Source organism: Rhamphochromis longiceps, linkage group LG20 (genome assembly GCF_057381845.1).
Source record: "Rhamphochromis longiceps isolate RC_006_pf linkage group LG20, R_longiceps_female_GT1.1, whole genome shotgun sequence".
Taxonomy (NCBI): Eukaryota; Metazoa; Chordata; class Actinopteri; order Cichliformes; family Cichlidae; genus Rhamphochromis; species Rhamphochromis longiceps.
Window position 1 is genome coordinate 30797937 of NC_140576.1, and position 25147 is coordinate 30823083.

General features: G+C 42.4%; 2 protein-coding genes across 5 annotated transcripts in view; both read right to left on the minus strand.

Annotated features, from left to right (window-relative positions):
* Positions 1–5217: 5217 nt before the first annotated feature.
* LOC146645629 (E3 SUMO-protein ligase ZBED1-like) lies at positions 5218–6740 on the minus strand. Its single transcript, XM_085394710.1, has 2 exons — positions 6161–6740; positions 5218–5996 (listed from the first exon to the last, which is right to left on the minus strand). The coding sequence occupies exons 1-2, from the start codon at positions 6715–6717 to the stop codon at positions 5321–5323; spliced, it is 1233 nt and encodes a 410-aa protein (XP_085250836.1). The 5' UTR covers positions 6718–6740; the 3' UTR covers positions 5218–5320.
* A 6803-nt stretch (positions 6741–13543) lies between these two features.
* vps13d (vacuolar protein sorting 13 homolog D) overlaps positions 13544–25147 on the minus strand; it is a 74616-nt gene continuing 63012 nt past the window's right edge. For 3 of the 4 annotated variants that reach the window (XM_085394963.1, XM_085394965.1, XM_085394962.1), the window contains 7 exons: positions 24851–24985; positions 22927–23094; positions 21830–21962; positions 20557–20752; positions 18404–18535; positions 18081–18321; positions 13544–16107 (listed from right to left, as the gene is read on the minus strand). In XM_085394963.1, coding sequence (XP_085251089.1) covers positions 15976–16107; positions 18081–18321; positions 18404–18535; positions 20557–20752; positions 21830–21962; positions 22927–23094; positions 24851–24985 — 1137 coding nt within the window. In that variant the 3' untranslated portion in view covers positions 13544–15975. The remainder of the gene's footprint in view (positions 16108–18080; positions 18322–18403; positions 18536–20556; positions 20753–21829; positions 21963–22926; positions 23095–24850; positions 24986–25147) is intronic. The other variant, XM_085394964.1, reaches the window with a different exon arrangement.

A 25147-nucleotide genomic window follows, 5' to 3' on the forward strand; every position in this document is an offset into this window, starting at 1 on the left:
ATTAAGTGAAAACCAGAGATCAAAATAGTTTAAAGTAGTTTAAAAAGGTTGGAAACAGACCCCACCGAATAGATATAAATATAAGAAGTACAAAAATAAAAATAAACAAAGACAAAATTGCATTAGAACTTATTTTTAACGTATTGAAACTAATAATAGGAAGGATAACAACCTGTAAACTGATATTAACAATGAAACATAGTTGGCATGACGACCATGCCCAGAATGTATAAAATGAATAAAAGGAAATAATTCACACGAAAACCTTTTAAATAAAATAGAGAGATGCATAAGGTACATTAAGGCTGTGTCATTGTTCAGCCAAGGAAAGTGTGTGAAAAGGTAAATGTCTCCAGCTTCGGAAAGGGTGAAACTGCAGATCACCCGAAGCCCTTGATGGATACAAAATAAAATATAAAATATATAATAATAAACTGCTTGGTCCGCCATGCAACAGAGAGAATGTGACTGAAGGTTGGATCTGAGATGAGGCAAACAGAAGACCAGTCTAAAAAGTAGGCACAAACCTGTTCAGAGAAAAGCAAATCTGTGCAGATTGGATGAATTCTAAATTATCTGTTTGCTGAGTAAGATGATCCTAACTATTAAATTGGCTCAGTAGTAGTATAGTGATATACACTAATAAAATATTGTAATATACTATTGTTATTATATAGAAAGAAAAAGATGATAATATTAATAATGATATAATATTAATAATAAGAAGCAACCTAGTCAGTTATGATGTGAGGTGGACGATTGTTATGAAGTAGTCTGCATCAAGCTTAAGGTTTGCTCAAACTCAGTATAATGACATATGAGATGAAGAAAATAAAGAAACTTTCTAAACTAATTAGGTGCATAGAGGCACTTAACCTGCTTGAAAACCTGTCATTTATCCTAGATAAAATATTACTGAGATATAGAGCACATCTATAATAACAACTAATAAGCCAAACCCTGTAGACAACAGCTAAAGCTACAGGATTGAGAAGCTGAATTAAATATGTGGACACCGCTAAGTTGATGAGCATGTTACACATTTTCTTTTATTTTTTATTTATTTGTTTTTAGAGCAGAGGCTGCATGCTATTAAAAGCCAACACATGCAGCTGTCTGTGAGCTCAGTTTTTACCTCACACTTCTGCTCTGTTTCAGTAGCAGCATTTTTCTTTTTGTGTCCTGACTCATGTATGTTTTCTGTTTTGGTTGATTATTTTATTTTGTTGGTTTGGAAGCGAATTTGTGACCATACTTGTGGATCACAGTGACACATAGTGATTAGGCATATGATTTACAAATGCCCAGTTTTAGAACTGTGAGCAATTCAAAGTTTAAAAATAAATATATATATATATATATATATATATATATATATATATATATATATATATATATATATATATATATATATATATATAAAAAAAAAAACACCCAGCACGCCCCTGCGGGCGGTTTATCCTTCAAGCTCGGGTCCTCTACCAGAGGCCTGGGAGCTTGAGGGTCCTGCGCAGTATCTTAGCTGTTCCCAGGACTGCGCTCTTCTGGACAGAGATCTCCGATGTTATTCCCGGGATCTGCTGGAGCCACTCGCCTAGCTTGGGAGTCACCGCACCTAGTGCTCCGATTACCACGGGGACCACCGTTACCTTCACCCTCCACATCCTCTCGAGCTCTTCTCTGAGCCCTTGGTATTTCTCCAGCTTCTCGTGTTCCTTCTTCCTGATATTGCTGTCATTCGGAACCGCTACATCGATCACTACGGCCGTCTTCTTCTGTTTGTCTACCACCACTATGTCCGGTTGGTTAGCCACCACCATTTTGTCCGTCTGTATCTGGAAGTCCCACAGGATCTTAGCTCGGTCATTCTCCACCACCCTTGGGGGCATCTCCCATTTTGACCTCGGGACTTCTAGGTTATACTCGGCACAGATGTTCCTGTACACTATGCCGGCCACTTGGTTATGGCGTTCCATGTATGCCTTGCCTGCTAGCATCTTGCACCCTGCTGTTATGTGCTGGATTGTCTCTGGGGCATCTTTACACAGCCTGCACCTGGGGTCTTGCCTGGTGTGATAGACCCCAGCCTCTATGGATCTTGTACTCAGAGCTTGTTCTTGTGCTGCCATGATTAGTGCCTCTGTGCTGTCTTTCAGTCCAGCTTTGTCCAGCCACTGGTAGGATTTCTGGATATCAGCCACCTCCTCTATCTGCCGGTGGTACATACCGTGCAGGGGCCTGTCCTTCCATGATGGTTCCTCGTCTCCCTCCTCTTTCTTGGGTTTCTGCTGCCTGAGGTATTCACTGAGCACTCGGTCAGTTGGGGCCATCTTCCCAATGTATTCTTGGATGTTCCTTGTCTCATCCTGGACTGTGGTGCTGACACTCACCAGTCCCCGGCCCCCTTCCTTCCGCTTAGCGTACAGCCTCAGGGTGCTGGACTTGGGGTGAAACCCTCCATGCATGGTCAGGAGCTTTCTTGTCTTTATGTCAGTGGCTTCTATCTCCTCCTTTGGCCAGCCTATTACCCCAGCAGGGTACCTGATCACGGGCAGGGCGTATGTGTTGATGGCCCGGATCTTGTTCTTACCATTCAGCTGACTCCTCAGGACTTGCCTGACCCTCTGCAGGTACTTGGTGGTTGCAGCCTTTCTAGCGGCCTCTTCATGGTTCCCATTTGCCTGCGGGATCCCCAGGTACTTGTAACTGTCCTCTATGTCTGCAATGTTGCCTTCTGGTAGTTCAATCCCCTCAGTTCTGACTACCTTCCCTCTCTTTGTTACCATCCGACTACACTTCTCCAGTCCGAACGACATTCCAATGTCATTGCTGTATAGCCTGGTAGTGTGGATCAGTGAATCGATGTCTCGTTCACTCTTGGCATACAGCTTGATGTCATCCATGTACAGGAGGTGGCTGACAACTGCTCCGTTCCGTAGTCGGTATCCGTAGCCAGTCTTGTTAATGATCTCACTGAGGGGGTTCAGGCCTATGCAGAACAGCAGTGGGGACAGAGCATCTCCTTGGTAGATCCCGCACTTGATGGTAACTTGTGCTATGGGCTTGGAGTTGGCCTCTAGTGTTGTACGCCACATCCCCATTGAGTTCCTGATGAAGGCTCTTAGGGTCCCATTGATCTTGTACAATTCTAGGCATTCCAGTATCCAGCTGTGGGGCATTGAGTCATAGGCCTTCTTGTAATCAATCCAGGCAGTGCACAGGTTGGTCAGTCTGGTCTTGCAGTCTCGGCTGATTGTTCTGTCTACCAGTAGCTGGTGTTTTGCACCTCTGGTATTCTTGCCAATTCCTTTCTGTGTCCCGCTCATGTATTGACCCATGTGCCTGTTCATCTTAGCCGATATGATGCCTGACAGGAGCTTCCATGTAGTACTGAGGCAGGTTATTGGTCGGTAGTTGGAGGGGACCGCTCCCTTCTTGGGGTCCTTGGGGATCAGGACCGTCCGACCTTCGGTTAGCCATTCCGGGTGTCTCTCGTTAACTAGCAGCTGGTTCATTTGTGCTGCCAGACGCTCGTGGAGTGCAGTCAGCTTCTTCAGCCAGTAGGCGTGAACCATGTCGGGCCCTGGTGCTGTCCAACTCTTCATACTGGAGACCCTTTCTTGGATATCTGCCACTGTGATGGTTACTGGACCCTGTTCAGGGAGGTCGCTGTGGTCTGCCCTCAGATCCACTAGCCACTGAGCATTGCCGTTATGGGTTGCATCCTTCTCCCATATGCTCTTCCAGTATTGCTCCGTCTCCAGCCTTGGTGGTGCTGTTCTCTTATTGTTCCCTTGCCACTGAGAGTACACCTTTGCTGGTTCTGTGGAGAACAGCTGGTTTATTCTCCTGCCTTCTATCTCTCTGGTGTACCTCCTCAAGCGGCTGGCCAAGGCTGTGAGTCTTTGCTTGGCAGTTTCCAAGGCCTCAGGTATGGACAGCTTGCTGTATTTCTTAGGCACCTTATTTGTCGCACCTTTCTGCAACTCTGTTAGTTGGCTAACCTCCCTCCGTGCTACTTTGATCTTGCCCTCTAGCCTCCTTCTCCATGGAGGGTACTGCCCCTTGTGGCTGTTCAACTTGTAGCCAAGCATCTCACTGATCACTGCTGCCGTATTGTAGATCAGCTTGTTAGTGTCGGTAATCGTGGTTGTAGGTATTGCCCGTAGTGCTGCATTAACATCATCTAGCAGACCTTCTGAGGGTACTTCACGTAATCTTGGTAACCGGCTACGGGGGATCCAGGTTTCAAGCTTGGCCATGATCCTATTTTTCAGGTCAGTTCCTCTCGCACTCAACGATCCTTCTCCTATCGCACTTGGGGCTATGTACCCAATCTCGGGTGGGGGTGATGATATCTCCCCCCTGACCTGGCGTCCTGACTCCTCCTTGCCGTAGCATTTGTGTTGTACCTCGTCAATCTCTAGCTGTGAGAGCAGTCCCTTCTTTCGAATGTTGGAACACTGAGCTACTAGTTGTTTCGCTGTCATTGTGGATGTTGGGTATCGAAGAATCCATAGGTCCCTCATCCTATTCATGTAGCCCCTTCCGCCGGGGTTACTTGCGTAGTAGCATTCCAACAACGCCCTGTTTTCGTCCCTTGCCCACCGATGCCTTCTTGTTCCAGTAGCCCACTTTTCGTCAGGGTGCCCTGGTTCCTCAACACCTGACGCGGACCTTGTTGATCCGGGCGACGTCCGAGCCGGCATGCCTTCATATTTATCTGTCTCGCTCATGTCTGCGGTAGGCTTGCTTAGCATAGGGGGTCTAGCCTTAGGACCCTTACTGGATACAGACGCCCCAGGCAGGAATCGAACTTGCGATCCTCTGTTCCAAAGGCGTGTAGTTTAACCACTACGCTATCCAGCTGCTATATATATATATATATATATATATATATATATTAGTGCTGTCAATAGATTAAAAAAAAATAACTAACTAATCTCACAATTTTCTGTTATTAATTGCGATTAATCTCAATTACTTTATTAATAGCCTGGCTCCAATTACATTTTTTTTATTCTTTATATTTTAAGATTGTAACAGACATTTATGCAACACAATGAAGTAAATGCAGAATAAACACAAAGAATGTATGCTGAAATTCAAAGAGAATTTTAATGGTTTTCATCAATCTTTAACACAGTGAAAACTTACAAAAAACCTTTAAGGCCATCAACAGTGACTGAACCCAGGCCTACAGGTTAAAGTGAATATCATAACAATAAAGGGTGCACAAAACTCAGTATTTAAAACACAAAAAGACACGGCTGAAAACCCAGAATGTTGAACATTTTTCACTTCAAAGGAGCAATCTGGATTAGTCCTTCTTTGCACTCAGCCAGTTACTGAGGCAGACTATTCTGTTTACATTGTCTGATGACAAAGAAGCACGCTTCTTTTGAATGATGTGACCTGAGAGTGAGAATAATCTCTCACAAGGCACTGTGGTTGCAGGGGTTGACAGGTACTTGCGTGCAATAGGTGCCAGCCTGGCATGTGCTCCTTCTCTCTTTAACCACCACTGTAGTGGACACTCTCCTATGTCAATTTTGGGCTCTGCTTTGTACAGATTCAGACAGCAGTCTATAGCATCTTCCTCTTCCTCTGTATCTGAATCAGGAGAACCCAGCAAGCAGATGGACATCTTGCTCTTCTTTGGTGAGGGTTCCTCTGTTGTCTGAGCAGATGGTTGGTGTGCATCCGTCTCTGACATCAGAAGGTCATGTACTGATGCCCACACCTCTCTTCTTTCATCTTTGGAAAGGCATTTAAGGTCTTTAAACCTGGGATCAAGGGCAGTAGCGATCTTCAGCCATGTGAGATTGCTGCTGTCCCTCCGCTGAGCTAGGTCTGTGGTAAAAATCTTCTTAAACCTCAAAACGTAGACTGGGTCATCATCTGAGGGCTCCATAATCCTGAACAAATGACACAAGGCTGGCAACACCATGGAACAAGAGACATACCGCTCTTCTCCCAGCAGTTCGGTAACATATCTGCAATAGAAAGATCAAGTCTGTATTTTTCTATTAATCACACAGAGACAAACATAAATACCACATATGAAAATACACAGAGAGGTGGAGGTGGAGAACATACTTGAAAACAAAGCTAGAATGCAAAGATAGACACACAATCATGAGAAACAAAATGTATTTACCTGCAAGGTTCCAGTAGTTCCTCCAGCTTTTGCAGTCTGTCAAGCTCCTGGTCAGTCAACATAGTCACCTTGCTGTTTTGTTGAGTCAGGATGGTGGTCAGCCCAAATTTGTTTCTCTGGATCCGCTTGATCATCTCTAGGGTGGAGTTCCATCTTGTTGGAACGTCCTGAACAAGCGGTTCTGTTTGATGTCCATGTGCAGCTTGCTGTGCCTTTAATTCCTGAGCGTTTGCTGGACTATGCTTAAAATGTCCAACAATCTTGCGACATTTGGCCAGAGCCCTTTCAAATGCGCTGTCATTAAGAGAAACTGTGACCGTTCTTTGCAGAATGTGGGCCATGCAGGGCATGTGTTCAAATGGAAGTAGTCTGGCGGCTGCAACCATGTTACGAGCACTGTAGGTGCCAAGCGTGGTTACCTTGTCCTTGATTTTCCATTCGTTTGCAACATTCAGAAAATGGTCAGCACACGCCTCAGCATAGTGTCTCTCTTCAGTTTTACTCACTGTTAGTGCAAACGATTGCATAGTCCAGTCGTTATCAATAAAATGCGCCATGACCCCCAAGTAATTATCGTTGTTCACCGAAGTCCAGTGGTCTCCGGTGAGAGCGACATTCCTTACTTGCACAAGCTTGCTGACTGCTGAGCCCTCTGGTCCCCATACAAAGTGTGCAGTCTCGACACAATGGTTCCTCTCGAGGGCAGATTGTAACACACATCTCCTGATGCAGCACGAATGACTTCTCTCAGTCCATCATCTTCTACTATGCTAACTGGTCGGCAGTTTTTAGCTATCCAAACAACCAAGGAATTGGTTACCTTTTCTCTCACATTTTTTGTTATTCGTCCACAAGCACCATACTCCTGAAGCGTAGACTGGCGAGGTCCCGTAGAGGTGGATTCAGTTGGGTGTTTTGCTCTCAGGTGATACGCCAGTGATGAACTGCTTCTGTGGTACTTGAATTCAGCTTTGCAAATTGTGCATATTACTCTCGTTTTGTCCAACAAGCCATCAGGCAACTTCTTAAAGAGAAACTTTCCACCCAAAAGTCCGCCCTCGTCCATGCTTGCGTGTGTTAGCTAGTGTTAGCTAGATAGTAGCATGGTGTCACTTCTTCTTCTAATCATTTCTGTCAGGCCAAACGCCAGCATAGCACACTGTTGCCCCCTCCTCCAGAGGTGCTCATGAATTTAAAGGTCTTAGATTACAGGAAATTAATAAAAAAACAAAATCAGCGTTAAATTTTTTTAATGCATTAAACATTTCGCGTTGATCTTAACAATTAACGCGATAATTTTGACAGCACTAATATATATATATAAAAACTCTAACTTCAAAGTTTGAAATATGTAAGATCTGTGAGAGGGTGAATTCTTTGAAAAACTAGAAATTATCTAAAAATGCATTAAGTGAAAATGTAATGTTGCATCTATAGAGAAGAAAGAAGAAGCATTCAGTTGTTTAAAAATAGGCATTACAGACAGATACAGTTTTAGCATTGCCTGACTATGATAAGCCTTTCTACTTACGTGTAGATAGAGGAGCAGGTTATATGAAAGCTGTGATAACACAGGCATTTGGAGAAAAATAACGCCTGTTAACATTCCTGGTGAAACTTAGACTTGTGTAAATTAGACTCTGTTGCGTCAGGCCTGCCTGCATGTGCAAGTCTGTGTAGCCGCAGCAGAGGCAGTAAAAGAGTCAGCTGCACGTATGCAGTCATACGTGCATATGAATTGCACACAGGCCAAAATATAAATATATACACTGACAGCCAGTTTGTTTTTCAGCAGTGCACCACTTTGCAAAAATTTTGCATAATAGAGATATGGTCACCTCTACGGGTAACCCAGTGAAACACGGCAGCTTATTAAAAATCTTATTGGAAGTGATCACCTTGCCAAAACAATTGGCACTTTGCAAATGTGCAGCACATCAAAAAGACAATTTTATTGTCACAAAAGGAAATAATTTTGCAGATCAAGCAGCAAAACAGGCTGCACAACAATCGGCAGAGCTACTAGTATCCGACTACTGCCCAGAAATACCACTTGACGTACTAAAAACCGAACAAAAAGCTGCAACAATCACTGAACAAAACAAGTGGCTGAAATGTGGAGCACAACTGAAAGATGACTTAATGGTCTGTGATGGAAAACCAATATTACCAGAGTCGTTACACAGGACAGCGGCTGTAGTGACACATGAAGTAACACATGTGTCAACAGGAGGGAAATATAGTATAGATAAACAATACACACTTTTACACTATAAATTTTTACACTATAAATTTTGAAACTTCAGCGAAAAAATTTGTAAGAACATGCCTATTCTGTCAAAAACACAACTCACAAGGAAACTTAAGACCTAAGAGAGGCCAGTTCTCCACACAATCCACATGGATTTTATCAAATTGAAAGAATGTCAAGGATCAAAATATGCCTTAGTGATCACAGATGTGTTTTCAAACTGACCAGAGATACAGTGGGGCAAAAAAGTATTTAGTCAGCCACCGATTGTGCAAGTTCCCCCACTTAAAATGATGACAGAGGTCAGTAATTTGCACCAGAGGTACACTTCAACTGTGAGAGACAGAATGTGAAAAAAAAAATCCATGAATCCACATGGTAGGATTTGTAAAGAATTTATTCGTAAATCAGGGTGGAAAATAAGTATTTGGTCAATAACAAAAATACAACTCAATACTTTGTAACATAACCTTTGTTGGCAATAACAGAGGTCAAACGTTTACTATAAGTCTTTACCAGGTTTGCACACACAGTAGCTGGTATTTTGGCCCATTCCTCCATGCAGATCTTCTCGAGAGCAGTGATGTTTTGGGGCTGTCGCCGAGCAACACGGACTTTCAACTCCCGCCACAGATTTTCTATGGGGTTGAGGTCTGGAGACTGGCTAGGCCACTCCAGGACTTTCAAATGCTTCTTGCTTCTACACTCCTTTGTTGCCCGGGCGGTGTGTTTTGGATCATTGTCATGTTGGAAGACCCAGCCTCGTTTCATCTTCAAAGTACTCACTGATGGAAGGAGGTTTTGGCTCAAAATCTCACGATACATGGCCCCATTCATTCTGTCCTTAACACGGATCAGTCGTCCTGTCCCCTTGGCAGAAAAACAGCCCCATAGCATGATGTTTCCACCCCCATGCTTCACAGTAGGTATGGTGTTCTTGGGATGCAACTCAGTATTCTTCTTCCTCCAAACACGACGAGTTGAGTTTATACCAAAAAGTTCTACTTTGGTTTCATCTGACCACATGACATTCTCCCAATCCTCTGCTGTATCATCCATGTGCTCTCTGGCAAACTTCAGACGGGCCTGGACATGCACTGGCTTCAGCAGCGGAACACGTCTGGCACTGCGGGATTTGATTCCCTGCCGTTGTAGTGTGTTACTGATGGTGACCTTTGTTACTTTGGTCCCAGCTCTCTGCAGGTCATTCACCAGGTCCCCCCGTGTGGTTCTGGGATCTTTGCTCACCGTTCTCATGATCATTTTGACCCCACGGGATGAGATCTTGCGTGGAGCCCCAGATGGAGGGAGATTATCAGTGGTCTTGTATGTCTTCCATTTTCTGATGATTGCTCCCACAGTTGATTTTTTCACACCAAGCTGCTTGCCTATTGTAGATTCACTCTTCCCAGTCTGGTGCAGGTCTACAATACTTTTCCTGGTGTCCTTCGAAAGCTCTTTGGTCTTGGCCATGGCGGAGTTTGGAGTCTGACTGTTTGAGGCTGTGGACAGGTGTCTTTTATACAGATGATGAGTTCAAACAGGTGCCATTCATACAGGTAACGAGTGGTGGACAGAAAAGCTTCTTACAGAAGACGTTACAGGTCTGTGAGAGCCAGAGATTTTCCTTGTTTGAGGTGACCAAATACTTATTTTCCACCCTGATTTACGAATAAATTCTTTACAAATCCTACCATGTGGATTCATGGATTTTATTTTCACATTCTGTCTCTCACAGTTGAAGTGTACCTCTGGTGCAAATTACTGACCTCTGTCATCATTTTAAGTGGGGGAACTTGCACAATCGGTGGCTGACTAAATACTTTTTTGCCCCACTGTATATCCAGTAAAAAGCAGAGGCAATCTCCATTGCAAAATGTTTATGTAATCATTTTATTCCAACATATGGTATCCCTTCTCTGATAAGATCAGACAATGGGACACATTTTGTCAATGATGTGATCAGTAAGGTCTCTGAAGCACTAGGATTCAGCATAAGAAATCAATGTGCTTATCATCTATGGAGTGCAGGGTTAGTAGAGAGAACTAACGGCACCATAAAACAGAGACCCAGAAAATGCCTGAAATAGATAAAAATGCAAAGAGTTTAGTTTATTTAAAAGGCAGTGTGTGTGAGAGGATTATGAAATTATTGTGTGAATGATGCTACATTTTAGATTAAAAGTTAGTAGAATTACAGAGGGTTTGTAGATTGTAAATACAAAATGAGTTTGATTAGCCTGTAGAAACACAAAAGAGAGTAACAGGAAGTGTGTGTGTGACAGGACCTTTGCATGCCCATAAAAGGAGTGAGCACCCAGAGAGAAAAACAGAAGAGACAGACTCTAGCCAGATGAAGCAAATGGAGGCTTTAAGAAAAGAAATGAAAATGATATTAATGTTATGGTTTAGTGTGTCAATATAGGTCACAAATAAATAAAGGTGGACTTTTCTCAACCTAGAATTTTGAGCATAGCAGCAAAACCATAGATTAACATAATTGGGAGAAAACAGGCCAAAGTTTGGCTTAAATTTTTACAGCTTGACCTTCCACTTGTCCCGATCCTGAGAAGAAGCTCAAAGGACAGTCAATCTCCTGATGAAGACCAACAGAACATCGTGGACTTGAAGAATTAACAGCAGGCTGGTAAGAACAGTGTGACATAACTGTTTAAAGGCACTGAATGTGATATTTTGCCTGGCTGGGACTTAATCTAAAAGGAAAATACTGAAAAGAAACAGAGAAGAAACAGATTATGTTTGCTGGAGATTTAAGACAACGAAGGATACTTTGAGAAGGGTACAGGGGCCAGTGAACGTGAAGCCCAGAGGAGTATAATTGGGTTGAAATTGAAGCCTGAACTCATGATGGTGTTTAGAGATGTCCACCAGATCACAACAAAGAGGTAAACAAAAATAGAAAACACACATATATACAGTAAATTGTTACATGTGAAATTATTTTTGGAAAGAATCAGAAGTAAGATAGTTTGAATCAGACCTCAGTGAAAAGATGCATGATTTGATGCAAGTGAACCAATAGATAAATCTGTTAGAGAGGCAACTTTAGTAGAAAATAGAGATATTGTTTTGAACTGCTGTGCGACGCTTCTCAAGTCTCTTGCAGATTAAAACCAGGCGATTGGGTCCTTATACGAGTACTCCAGAGAAAGAATTGGAACTCACCTCGGTGGGAAGGTCCATACCAAGTACTCCTAACGACACCAACAGCTTGCAAAATCGCTGAGAGGCCCTCTTGGGTCCACCAGAGCCATTGCAAAAAAGTGGAAGTGAGTGACAGCACAACCTAAAGACACCACCACCCCGACTCTTTGGTGATCTACAGGTGAAGGGAGGGCTGATTGGGTATATCCCGCCTTCTACTTCTCGCCTGTAGTCCACTCACCAGAGTAAATCGGTGTGTCTGGTCATCATGAAGATTATTCTGTTTACCACCTTGGCCCTGCTGCTTACAGCATGGACTCTGATGCACTTAAAGGATCAAGAAGCCAACTTGCATAGAAGGGCATGGACATATGACAACTCACACCTGGCTGAAGTGACACAGGACCACATCCATCCCTGGATGAACAAGGCCTGGTATAGATACATATATAATCGCACAGAAGGCAAAGATTGTTATATATACTCACACATGCCTGCTACAACACAGCATGCTACATTATATGGCAGACCTATGAACATGACTCAAGTGACATGCGCAGCAAGCTTTGCCAGTCTAGGTTATCAATATTCAGGAATTGTCCTAAACCACAGCGACCCCCTGACTATTGGATTATCGTTTTGGGCTGTTTTTAAATGCATCGACCAGCATCAACAAAGAGCAAAATCAGGAAATTGATGCCATAAGAATAACTGTTATGCAACACCGAGTTGCCCTGGACATGATCTTGGCAGAAAAGGGTGGACTGTGTGTTTTGTTTAATACAACTTGTTGTACATATATTCCAGACAATGTGCATTCTGGTAATATGACAAATAATCTACAATTACTTCGAAACGTTCAACAGGCACAGGTAACCGATTGGGCAAATTCACAAAGTAATTGGTGGGATTGGCTTATGAGCGGCTCATGGAGAACATTGATGTTTAAGGTTTTGATGTTTATTGGCCTAATACTTATCATGTTTTATATCTTTACTACATGCATTATCCCCTGTGTAAGAGGAATGGTATCAAGAATGATATCTCAATCTCTTGTTGCATATGTCACTGTGCCAGACGAGGAAGAAGGAGAAGACGATGAGTATGAAACTAATGTGATGAATGATTATGTTTGAATGATACACATTTTATGACGACCAGACCGAAAGCACTCACAATGTAGGGTCTGTGTCTGAAACACGTTGATGTATCTGTTTAAATTCGCTACAACAGGAGGGAATGATGAAAGATTTTTTAGTTTTGTGATTATGTTTAGTTGTAGCTTCATTTAAAGGAAGGAGAGCTTGTGAATTGGAACCACCACAGGAAAAGAGAGTGAAGCCATATGTGTAGAAGAATGCTGTGACATATGATACTACCTCCTGTGTTAACAGACAAGTTAACGGTCTCTGAGTTGTGAGTTTCTTTGCCTTCTAACAATTTTCTCCTCACAAGGGGTGAAAGGTCTTCAAGAAACTTAGAGAATTCCAGCTGCTTTCTTTCAAAGCTCCTCAGACTACCATGACCTGGATGACTGGGAACCCTTTTTTTTCTCATTCATTGTGTGCAGTCCCTCTGGAGTCATCCCTGTTGGAGCTTGTTAGTAGCAAAGGCCTGAAAGTACAAAAATGGCTACTGAGGAGCGCTTAAGTGCATTTGATAATCAGCACCTGGCTGGACAGCTAACGTTGGCTGTAGGTCAGGAGGTATAGTCCATCTACTAATTGGAAGGTTGGTGGTTTGATCTGTGGCTGCTCCAGTCTGCACGCTGTCAGATTCATTTCATGAGATGAAAGACAAATATGCCCAAAGTACATTTTCTTAAATTTATTAAGCAGTTAAAAGGTTCAAGTTAAAAACACCATGCCTCTTAGGTTGTTCAGGAGACCCAGAGTTGTTTTCTTGTAGGTATCACAACCCAACACCCACATTGGAAAGATAACATTTGAATGTGTGAGATTAGATAAAACATAAATGTGTTATGAGTTTATTTGAAATATAAAGTAATGAGGTTTATAAGCATTAAACATAAAAAGTATATTCTAACAATGCCCAAGCATCTGTGGAAAAGACACTGATACCCATAGTTGCTCTCTGATCATTGGAATGTGTAGAAAAGTAGACTAGAAAAGTGATATATAAGAACCAGTCCATTTTCCATTTATTTGCCTAAATAAGGCTTTACTTAATTGTTTCACACTACTTCTACATTTGGATTTACTATACCTGTTAAGGACCAGATGATTTTTAAACATTTTTTGCCACTTTGGGAGCATCCATATAGTGTTTGTTGATTTTTCATCGTTTTCATATTCTGAGGAGCTTTGGGCTGCTTTCACTGAGCATATTTATCTATATCGGTTTTGTTTTTTGTTCAAGTAGCTGGTGGATACTGAGGTCTTGCTTTGGATTATTTACTGGTTGACTGGCATCTCCTTCCAGTACCGTGTTGGAGGGCCCAGTCTTTTTTCACTTTGATGGTTGACAGCTGCACATTTTCACTCGTAATAACTGCCACTCCACGTTTCCGGTCCTTTCACTGTTGGAAGTAAGGATCGACTCTATAATATTGAACCACCACTTTCTCAGCATCAGTTACATGCTCCTGCAGCTCTTCTCCAGTAACATTGCCTGTTTTACTTTTTTGCCCAGCAAAAGTCATCACTGAAAAAGTTACAAATAATCACATCCCGTCCTATTAAGAGTTCTTCATTCCCACTGTCACAGAGTGCTCCCCATTGGAAGGTCATCTGATTGTTGCGGTTTCCTCTCTAATATTGTAGGGGTAAAGTGCTGTAAATTGGTGCTATATAAATGAAGCACAAGTTTCACAAAGTTTGAGCTTGACAGTGGAGGAATAGAGCATCAATTAGAGTTTTCAGAAGAAAGAAAATGAATAAACTGCTGTCCAGTGATATAATGTATAAGGTTTAAATGTTAGACTACAAAAATACCTTAAATGTACATTAACTGTTATGAAGCTGACCCCAACTTTAGGTGGAATTTACTTAAAATGAGGTAGTAAAGACTAATATCAGTTTTTTAGGGATTTAATTTAATGTATAGATTATGTATGTAATTTTTAAAAATATCATTATACCTTTATATACAAACTTTATGTAAAAGAAAGAAACCCTCAACTGCATATGACTAAATAGATTAAATGTGGACTATTAAACATTAAGTGAACTTGATTAGAGCAGGCAGAATGCAATAGTTAAAATGAATCAATACCTAAATCATACTAACTCTCAGAATCCTTGAAGCACAGGCAGAGGAGGAAGAGGAGTGACAGCAGCAGTAATCTTTCTTGCCAGCTGTCTAATTTCAGGGTTTTGCAACCCCTCAGCTGTGGCTCCGGTAATAAAAAGAAAAACAAAAAAAATATATAGGGAAAAAACACTGAGATTGTAGACTTGGCCAGCTCTTTCTTCCACATTTTTGGTCTTGGTTTTCCTGAGACAGGACAGTAGTGGCCCCTGTGTATCATTGAAGTAAAGACCACTGGACAAGCAAGAAGTCAACAATGGAAATGTGTGTTTTGAATGAGTCGGAAAATAATGCGTTCCCCACAGTGAGTACTGCAATCTGGTGCTTTATTTGAAGTAGTGTCTATTTAAATCTTACCATTTTAACAGGATCACAGACCGAGTGTGTCATCTCTCTGACAGGCCTGTGATAACGCACGTGCACGCACACCTGCAAACAGTGGCTTCCTATCGTATGGGGCTGCTCAGAGTAAAAGGTAAAAAGGAAGCCCTCACTTTGCTTTAAAGTTTGGTTAGAAGGCTCATTATGAGGTCATTAAAAAAGGGTAGCTAAATAAAATTAGACACATTAGATTTATGATTGTAAAAAGCAGTGTAGGGGATGACGGACACTCCAGTGTGTATAATTGAAAGGATGAGGGGGCTGCATGTCCCACCCCAATGTCAGTGCAAATCAATGTCCCCATCTCTAATAGACTCTTACACAAAATACATTTGTAAAGGCAGTTTCTTACATAATCCACTTTAGTTGTGACTTTCTATATTTCATCATAATAGAGTATGTACAACAATTTATACTCTTGGTATGCAGCTCTATTTACATTTAAGTCTAGTCACAAATATATAGAACTGTTGTGGAATGTGTACAACTACAGCCATAAAAGTCATAAATGCAAAGGCCAAATGCAGTACAAGGGCTTTCTACATATACACAGTGAAAAGAACACTGCAGTGCAAGTTTTATTTTTTTTCTATCCTGTACATGTCTGTGCTTTCTGAAACATCAGGTCACGTATCTGTACCCAGTACCCTTTACTGCTGTTTGTCAAAACAGATTTAAAAAAACTGTTATCTGCAAAAATCAATTAAATGCCCCACAATCCTGCAGACACCATCTCCAAAAGTCCTGATCAGGATTCAAGCAGTAAGCAGTCCTCATTCTCAGTGGAAGGAAGCATGAGCTGTTGCTCGTAGTACAGACTCTTGGCGTAGTTGATTTCTTGAGATATTTTGATGGCGAGGCTCTCGCTTTTCACATGGACCTACGGAAGGAGCGTCAAAGAATGAAAACACTGAAGTTGGGAAGAGACAGAACAATTTGAATGAAAACTGGTCCTATAAGCCACCAGTCACTGAAATTGGAGAACTAAATTAGACAACTTCTTACAATTTAAAATGACATGGATTTTAAAAATTCAGCTGAAGTGTATCTCATTATCTGATTGAAAAAGAATCCTAGCTCATGAAGGTTCGGGATTAAAGAAAGTTATTTTGGTCTTCTAACCCACAACTTGACCTCTGCAATGTTATCATCACATTATGTAAGTGGGGAGTACTTCTAAGACCTTGAATTTTGTATCTGCAGGCTTCCCCAAACCATTATTATAAAGTGTCAAACTCCAGTCCTGGAGGGCTGGTGTCCCCAAACGTTTACTTTTTTTGCTGCAACACACCTGAATAACATGAGTAGATCAACACTCTATAGACTTGACTGCATGCTGACAGCTCTGAAGCCCATGGGTGTCTGCCCAGAGTCAGCTGCCATAAGAGTATCATCTGTGATTTTGACCAGGGCTGTCTCACTACTGTGAAGTGACCAAAAACCAGAGTGAAAATGCTCAAACAGACGATTGTTAGGAAGGTGAGAGTAGATCTAAACAGCAAGTTTTCAAAAGAAAAGGTAAATTAGCAATTGGACACAAATTATTTAGGTTGGAAGGGTCTGCATCAGGTTTGTTGAGAGTTGGAATTATCACAGCTGTTTTAAGAGGTAAAGGAAAAAAGCAGAGATTAGGGAAGAATGAATAATGTCTGCTATTAAAGGAAAGAGTAAGGATAAGTAGGATTTAGCCTCCTAAGTGGGAAGTGGGTCAAATTCCACCCAGCAGAGTGGATAAAGGAGACACTGGGTTTTTAAAGGAGCAAAAATATCCATAAGACTGGAGTCCATAATTGCAGTGAGACACCAGTTCATCAGGAGTAGATAAATTGTCTCTGCTAGGAAGACTCAATTAAATGGGAGAAAGCAGTTATATCAATGTTCTTGATATTATGATAATCGAAATGGGAAAATTAGCTTTCTTCAGGCGGTGGATGTGCTCTCCCTTAGCATGGGGTGAGGAGTTCAGTCATTTGGGAGGAGTTCACAGTAGAGCTGCTACTCTTACATATCGAAATGAGCCAGTTGATGCGGTTGCCTCCTGGGTTCCAACTGGAGGCCACGGGGTAGACCCAGGACACACTGGATTGGGAATGAAGTGTTTTTTCCCAGATAAGGTGGAGAAGGTGGCTCACTGCTTTTTCAGTAACTTATCTTTCTTGTAGAAATGTGCTCCAAATAAAGAACTTTGTGTTGACAAGATTGTTAATTAATTGTTTACAAATCAATTGTCTGTATGGACAGCAATTCCCCCCCCCCAAAAAGTGCACATGTAAAACTGTGGTGTTAAGCAATGCGGTTGAAAAATTTGGGTGCACCTAACTTTTGTGCTGGTGCGCAAAAAGTACACTGGTGCGCAAAGTGCTCACCAGTGCAACCGTGGCAAAAAGTTTGTCTAGAGCCCTGTATATGAGTGTTTCTTAGTTTTAAATTGGTCTATTAGTCTCATTTTCCCACTTGCTTAGTCGATTTAGGAAATTAGTCGGCAGGAACATCCCTACTTGTGATGACACATGATCAGAGGGTAAGCACCAGACACTTACATGGCTACTAAGATGAAGTTATATTCTTAGTTACCAAACATACTGCAGAAGATGTTCAAAGGGAAATTAGGAGTCTCTTTTTCTGCAGTAAACCATATTGATGGGTGTAGTTGTTTGAGTATCACACAGGACACAAAATAAAAAACATAGTGGATTGGTTTCTTCTTCTGTGAATGAATCTGTGTCTGGCTTTTATTTGTCCTGCTTGGTCTAATGCAAACTATCTGCTTAAAGAGAAATGAGACAGTATTTTTGTCTAATTTGAATCAATCAAAACCACTGGAACAATCCAAAAATGTCACCGAAAACTCACCATGGGCTTCTGGTGGGAAGGACCGGGAATTGCCACACCACTGCTAGTATTCTCAGCCTTCTTGGTGAGTTGCACATATACCTTCCCATGATCCTTAGATACCAGACAGTGGTAGAGGTCATCGTATTTGACCTCCAGAATGATGGCCTCACGATCCACGAAGTCACCTGGCTTCAGGAAGTAGACAACTTTCGAGGAGATGAGTACGCAGTACGTGTCGATGGGCTCAACAGCAATGAAGCTGTAGGAAATAAAACATTAAGCTTTGCTGAATCTGCAGGCAATCAACTGTAAGAACACACAATGAACTGAGTTACACTCACAACTCGGAGTGAATGTTGTCTGTGAGGTGGAACAGTTGCTCCTGACCGTCCGCCTGTGTGGCTGAGTATCGAGGCAGCAGACCCTGGGGTCCCTTACAGCAGCGGGGCTTCCTCACACGCTGCACAGTGAGCCTGAACGACATAGCAGCAGAATGTAAACACTTCCAAGAACAAGAACGATTCAGGATATTTCAGTTCTAAGAACATTAGACAAAAATGAAGCTGTGCCTTAGGGTCGGGGAACGGGTCCTGACTGTCAATTGTGCTTATGCGCCGAACGGGCAGGGTGCTTGAGGGTGCTCCACCTGAGGACTCTTTTGTCCTACTGGGAGACTTCAACGCTCATGTAGGCAACGACAGTGACCTGGAGCATCGTGATTGGGCAGAACGGCCTCCTGGATCGAAACCAGAGTGGTGTTTTGTTGTTGGACTTCTGTGCAAATCACAGTTTGTCCATAACAAACACCATGTTTGAACATAAGGGTGTCCATAAGTGCACGCAGCTGCCCTAGGTCGCAGGTTGATGATTGATTTTGTAATCATATCACCAGACCTGCAGCCATATGTTCTGGACACTCAGGTAAGGAGAAGGGCTGAGCTGTCAACTGATCAACACCTGGTGGTGAGTTGGATCAGGTGGCGGGGGAGGATGCTGGACAGACCTGGCACACATAAAACGTACGCCTGCTGCCAGGTCTATGGCAGAACTTCAACAGCATTCTGAGGGAGACTGGAGACGTTGAGGTGTAAATTTGATCCAGGAAGTTATGGCCGCACATTGGAAAGTCTACATGCTGGTAATACTTAGCAGGAATTTCTTCTTGATTCTCAGCAGGGCTGAAGATTGGCTCCCACATACCGATGGACCATTAACAACTGACATATGAAATGATCTTGCGTGCCAGATATAATTGTATCGCTGACCGTAGGTTTGGCCCCCCTGGTCTAAATGGTTCAGAGAAGGCTTGGGAGAAAGTGCTGTGGTCAGATGAAACCAAAAAACAACTTTCTGACATCAACTAACCCATTTAAACCTGAACAAGAACCTCCCTCCCTCAACTAGAACAGTGAAGACCGATCGTGGATGAGTCTTCCACCATGGCAATGACTCAAAACATACCACCAAGGCAACAAAGGAGTAGCTAAAGAAGAAGCACACTGTAAGAGGCCATAAGAAGATCATTTGTAACCTCCACTAAAGCTGTTTCTGTGCTGTGATGAGTTTTGAAACCTGACTGAAACTGTTTGAATAAACCATTCCCCTGCAGATGATCTGTTAGCTGTTTTACAGCTACTATTTCAACCATTTTTAAGATAACAGGAAAGTTGGAGATTGTCTTTAATTAGAGAGTCTATAATTAGCTAAGACAGATGTGTAAAGCGATGGCTTTTGAGTAGTGGTTTAATCACTGCTAGCTTGAAAGTCTGTGGTACCGAGGTCATTAATAGAGATAGGCATGTTTAAGAGTGAAAGATTGTAGGATGGCAGGACTTCATTGAGCAGTCTTGTAGGAATATGGTCTAAAACACATGTTGATGTTTTGGAATTACTGAAGTAATAATTACTGAGGTTGGAGAAAAAGAGTCTAAATAAACTTCAGTGATACTGAAAGCTGTACTGCGCTGAAGAGAAATCTAAGGTTGCTATTATTTTTTTTTTCAATCAGTGATGAACAGTAAGATGTTCTAGCTTCACAGGGAGCTTTTTTATAGAGTAACAAAGTATTTCAAAGTATCTTCAGGCTAAATGTAGATTGCACATTTCAGTTACATCTTTCCTTTTCAGAGGAGCCACAGTATCCAGACTTGTATGCACCAAACATGTAATACATTTAATAAGATAATTGATGTCTGGGGGCATAGAGTTTAAGTAGTTGCTCTGCACTGTGTGGGCACAAGGCATTGAAGGAGATAGTGGATAGTGGAGGAATAATATCCTTAAACTTACTTTCACCACTATCAGAAAAACATCTACTGAAATGAAGAGTATTCCCCACCGCAGAGTGGCCTAATCTGCTTGGAGAGAATCCGTGTGCACATGGTCAAAATATAAGCTGGTGCATGTTCAGGTTGAGGTTATATAATAAAACTGACTTTAACAAAATAAAAGAATGTTTTGGATTCGAATACTACAGAGAACAGACTTAACCCACCTATGATTACTTAGACTAGCCATATCACGGACTGTCTGGGCTGTCTCTGATGCAAAGTCCAGAGCTCCAGCCACCGGTTTGGTCACAGTACCAACAAGGCCTTTACCCAGGCCAGAGAAGAAGCCACCGACCCCACCCTCCGTCTTCACACCCTCCACTGTGGAAGTGATGATGCTCGTCATGCCTCCAATGATACCTGAGAGAGGACAGAACGTGTATTTAAAAGGATGTACAAACTTGCAAAAATGCTAGCTTCAAGGGGAGCAGGCAGTGGGTCTTTAGTTTAATGTAGGCAATCCGTAACTTTGATATTTCATGTGAGTAATGTTTCTGGTATGTTGTTCTGAGGCTCTTGGATGAGTCGTTGCTGCGCTGTGTAAGTTTGGTTGCCCAGCTACTCTTGGGAAGGTTCACTACTGTTCCATATTTTCGCCCTTTGTGGATGTCAGAGGTTGTGTGTGGAGGCGTGGAAGAGATGACCCAAACGCAGGACTCACGGTGCAGAAATGATGAGGATTTATTGGAGTGGGTGAATGAACAACGCAGGAACGGCAGAACTGACTAGCTGACTGAAAGACTGAGTGGCTGGCTAAATAACTGAGCACTAACGGGAACGACGACATAACATCAATGACATGACAAAAAACTGGTGAAACCGAGGAACTTAAATACACAGGTTGAATGATGACAATGATTGGAAACAGGTGAGTACAGGGCTGAACATAATCTGACTAATGACACGGGAGACAAGCTGACACGGGGAAAAAACAGGAAGTGAGAACATTAATGTGGCGAACTAAACTGAACATGAGCAAACTGAAATCACTGGGTCAACGACCCAGGAACCCTGACAGTGGATAATAGTTAAAAAATTCCTTGCTCCATTAAACAGCACTTTTCAACTTTTCACAATTTCCATAGGGGGCTAATAATTCTGTCATCTGAAGATCAGCTCAAATTATGTAAAAATCAATTCTGAAACATCACTTATTCCAAAGGGCTCAAATATTTTCTATTAACAATTATCATTTTAGTGTCATCTTTCATTCAGTAATCTGTATTGTTTGATCTTAAATCTTTTGTTTCAACAATAATTTGTTCTCCCCACCACTTTTTTTTTTTTTTTTTTAGCATTTTAGCATACGGACAACAGAATTTACATAAATTACATTTTTAAGGGTTTGGGAGGCTCTTCATTCAGACACTAATTAAATGAATCTTTTATCAACTAGTGGTAGCATTAACCAGACAAAGAAGAGTTTTGAAGTTGTACCGTGAGCCAATCCATGAATCCCTGCTACCAGGTGCTCTCCACTGGTGGCTCCGTGGTATCTGATGTACTCTCGTTCATTCTGGTGCCGATTGTCCATAGTCTTTCCCAGCCCATCTGATAAAGTCCCTGCAAACTGACAAACAAAGTAGAGTCCCACCACACTATAAATGGACTGGTTCTATGCACCATTTCTGCAAAGAGTGTGGCGCAGGTGCCGTTTCAGGTCATCTCCAGAAAGACATACTGATCGACCAGGGCACATCGTTCATGTCTCGCACAAGTGAAATGTCACAGCTTGATGCGTAGCCCATGCCCTGGGTTGACGAGCTCACGGACCGGTTAGGCACTGCTCACTTTTTTTTACAACACTGGATTTAACCAAGGAATACTGGCACATTCCCTTGTCTCTGCAGTCTAAGGAAAAAAATGGCCTTCTCTACTCCATATGGTTTGTACAAATTTTTCACACCTCCTTTTGGCTTGTTCGGAGCCCCAGCCACTTTCCAACAGCTCATGAACCAGGTGCTACGTCCACAAGGTGAATATGCTGCCACCGAATTTGAATCATCCACAGTGACACCTGGGCAGAGCTTGATTAAATGATTAAATCATTTCAGATTTAATCTACTATAATCTTAGAATATTTAATCAACAAAAACGAATTAAAAGAATTTAGATGCCTAAATTATGACTAAAACTAAATGACGATTTGCTGTCATTGGCTGGACATTATACACCTAAACAACAAAACTTACTTAACTCTTCTAATGTCTATGTATATATTTGAGGCTTTATGTATATTTTTGATCATGTGTGGATTTGCAGAAAATCCTAAATAAATTTGAAGTTGTGTATCCGAATCTTGTTTTTTTTAATCTCATTAGAGATGCTGCACAATCATTCTAACCTGGAAAAAGAAAGTTAAAAGAAATGATTAAAAGATGACATTCATACCTAATGACCAGGGTATATAAACTATATAAAAATATCACAGAAATACAGAATTCCCTGAATTTTGGGGGTGAATAAAGTTTATCTGATTTTAACCAAACCTAAAAAGTGAGAGGCACCGTGAAACAAACCTAAGATATACATACCTTGGCTGCAGAGTTGGACACACCGTGGGTTACACTGCGTATGAGACCACCCACATTGCCATGTTTGAAGAGTTCAGTCATGCCCTCAGAGACGTCATTTAGGAGGCCCATGGGGTTCCCCAGGAAGTCCACAGACCCAAGTATCTGAGCCGCTTGACTGATGAGCTCCTACATAAAGACAACACTGCACTGTAAGGCTCTGACACAAGCTACACTGTCTACCACAGCACATGACATAGTTGTCTATGTGATAACTTATAGTGGATTTAAAAACATTTTTTTATAAACACTTTAACAGCTTAGAATTGTTGCAGTTTTAATTTTTTATATATTTTTTGTTGTTCTACTAAATTCTTCTAAATGAAATCTCTGTTGACATGTAGTACTGTGCAAAATTCCTGAGCCCACCACATTTCTTTATAGTTTGCTATGAAAATGGGATATAATAGCTGCAGCCTTTCATTGAAAGATATATATATATATAAAAAAAACACCCAGCACGCCCCTGCGGGTGGTTTATCCTTCAAGCTCGGGTCCTCTACCAGAGGCCTGGGAGCTTGAGGGTCCTGCGCAGTATCTTAGCTGTTCCCAGGACTGCGCTCTTCTGGACAGAGATCTCCGATGTTGTTCCTGGGATCTGCTGGAGCCACTCGCCTAGCTTGGGAGTCACCGCACCTAGTGCTCCGATTACCACGGGGACCACCGTTACCTTCACCCTCCACATCCTCTCGAGCTCTTCTCTGAGCCCTTGGTATTTCTCCAGCTTCTCGTGTTCCTTCTTCCTGATATTGCTGTCATTCGGAACCGCTACATCGATCACTACGGCCGTCTTCTTCTGTTTGTCTACCACCACTATGTCCGGTTGGTTAGCCACCACCATTTTGTCCGTCTGTATCTGGAAGTCCCACAGGATCTTAGCTCGGTCATTCTCCACCACCCTTGGGGGCATCTCCCATTTTGACCTCGGGACTTCCAGGTTATACTCGGCACAGATGTTCCTGTACACTATGCCGGCCACTTGGTTATGGCGTTCCATGTATGCCTTGCCTGCTAGCATCTTGCACCCTGCTGTTATGTGCTGGATTGTCTCTGGGGCATCTTTACACAGCCTGCACCTGGGGTCTTGCCTGGTGTGATAGACCCCAGCCTCTATGGATCTTGTGCTCAGAGCTTGTTCTTGTGCTGCCATGATTAGTGCCTCTGTGCTGTCTTTCAGTCCAGCTTTGTCCAGCCACTGGTAGGATTTCTGGATATCAGCCACCTCCTCTATCTGCCGGTGGTACATACCGTGCAGGGGCCTGTCCTTCCATGATGGTTCCTCGTCTCCCTCCTCTTTCTTGGGTTTCTGCTGCCTGAGGTATTCACTGAGCACTCGGTCAGTTGGGGCCATCTTCCTAATGTATTCTTGGATGTTCGTTGTCTCATCCTGGACTGTGGTGCTGACACTCACCAGTCCCCGGCCCCCTTCCTTCCGCTTAGCGTACAGCCTCAGGGTGCTGGATTTGGGGTGAAACCCTCCATGCATGGTAAGGAGCTTTCTTGTCTTTATGTCAGTGGCTTCTATCTCCTCCTTTGGCCAGCCTATTACCCCAGCAGGGTACCTGATCACGGGCAGGGCGTACGTGTTGATGGCCCGGATCTTGTTCTTACCATTCAGCTGACTCCTCAGGACTTGCCTGACCCTCTGCAGGTACTTGGTGGTTGCAGCTTTTCTAGCGGCCTCTTCATGGTTCCCATTCGCCTGTGGGATCCCCAAGTACTTGTAACTGTCCTCTATGTCTGCAATGTTGCCTTCTGGTAGTTCAATCCCCTCAGTTCTGACTACCTTCCCTCTCTTTGTTACCATCCGACTACACTTCTCCAGTCCGAACGACATTCCAATGTCATTGCTGTATAGCCTGGTAGTGTATATAAAGCCTGTTACCTCTCTAAAGTGCTTAAGGATGTCATTGATGATGATCTCCTGTGTTTCATAGGGATGCACTCTTGTGAATGGGTACATGTTGATGACTGCATCTTCAAAGCGAACTAGAGGAAAGCCCAGGGTACCTTTCAGGGCCTAAAATGACCAAAAAAAAGGAAAAGAAAAACAAATCATGTAATAATATGAGGCAGTAGCATGGCAGCTCTCAGATACTTGAATTGTTTTATGCCACAAATGCAGAGTGCCTGCAAAGTCAGGCTTTAACCACATTAGAATAGAATAGAATAATCCTTTAAT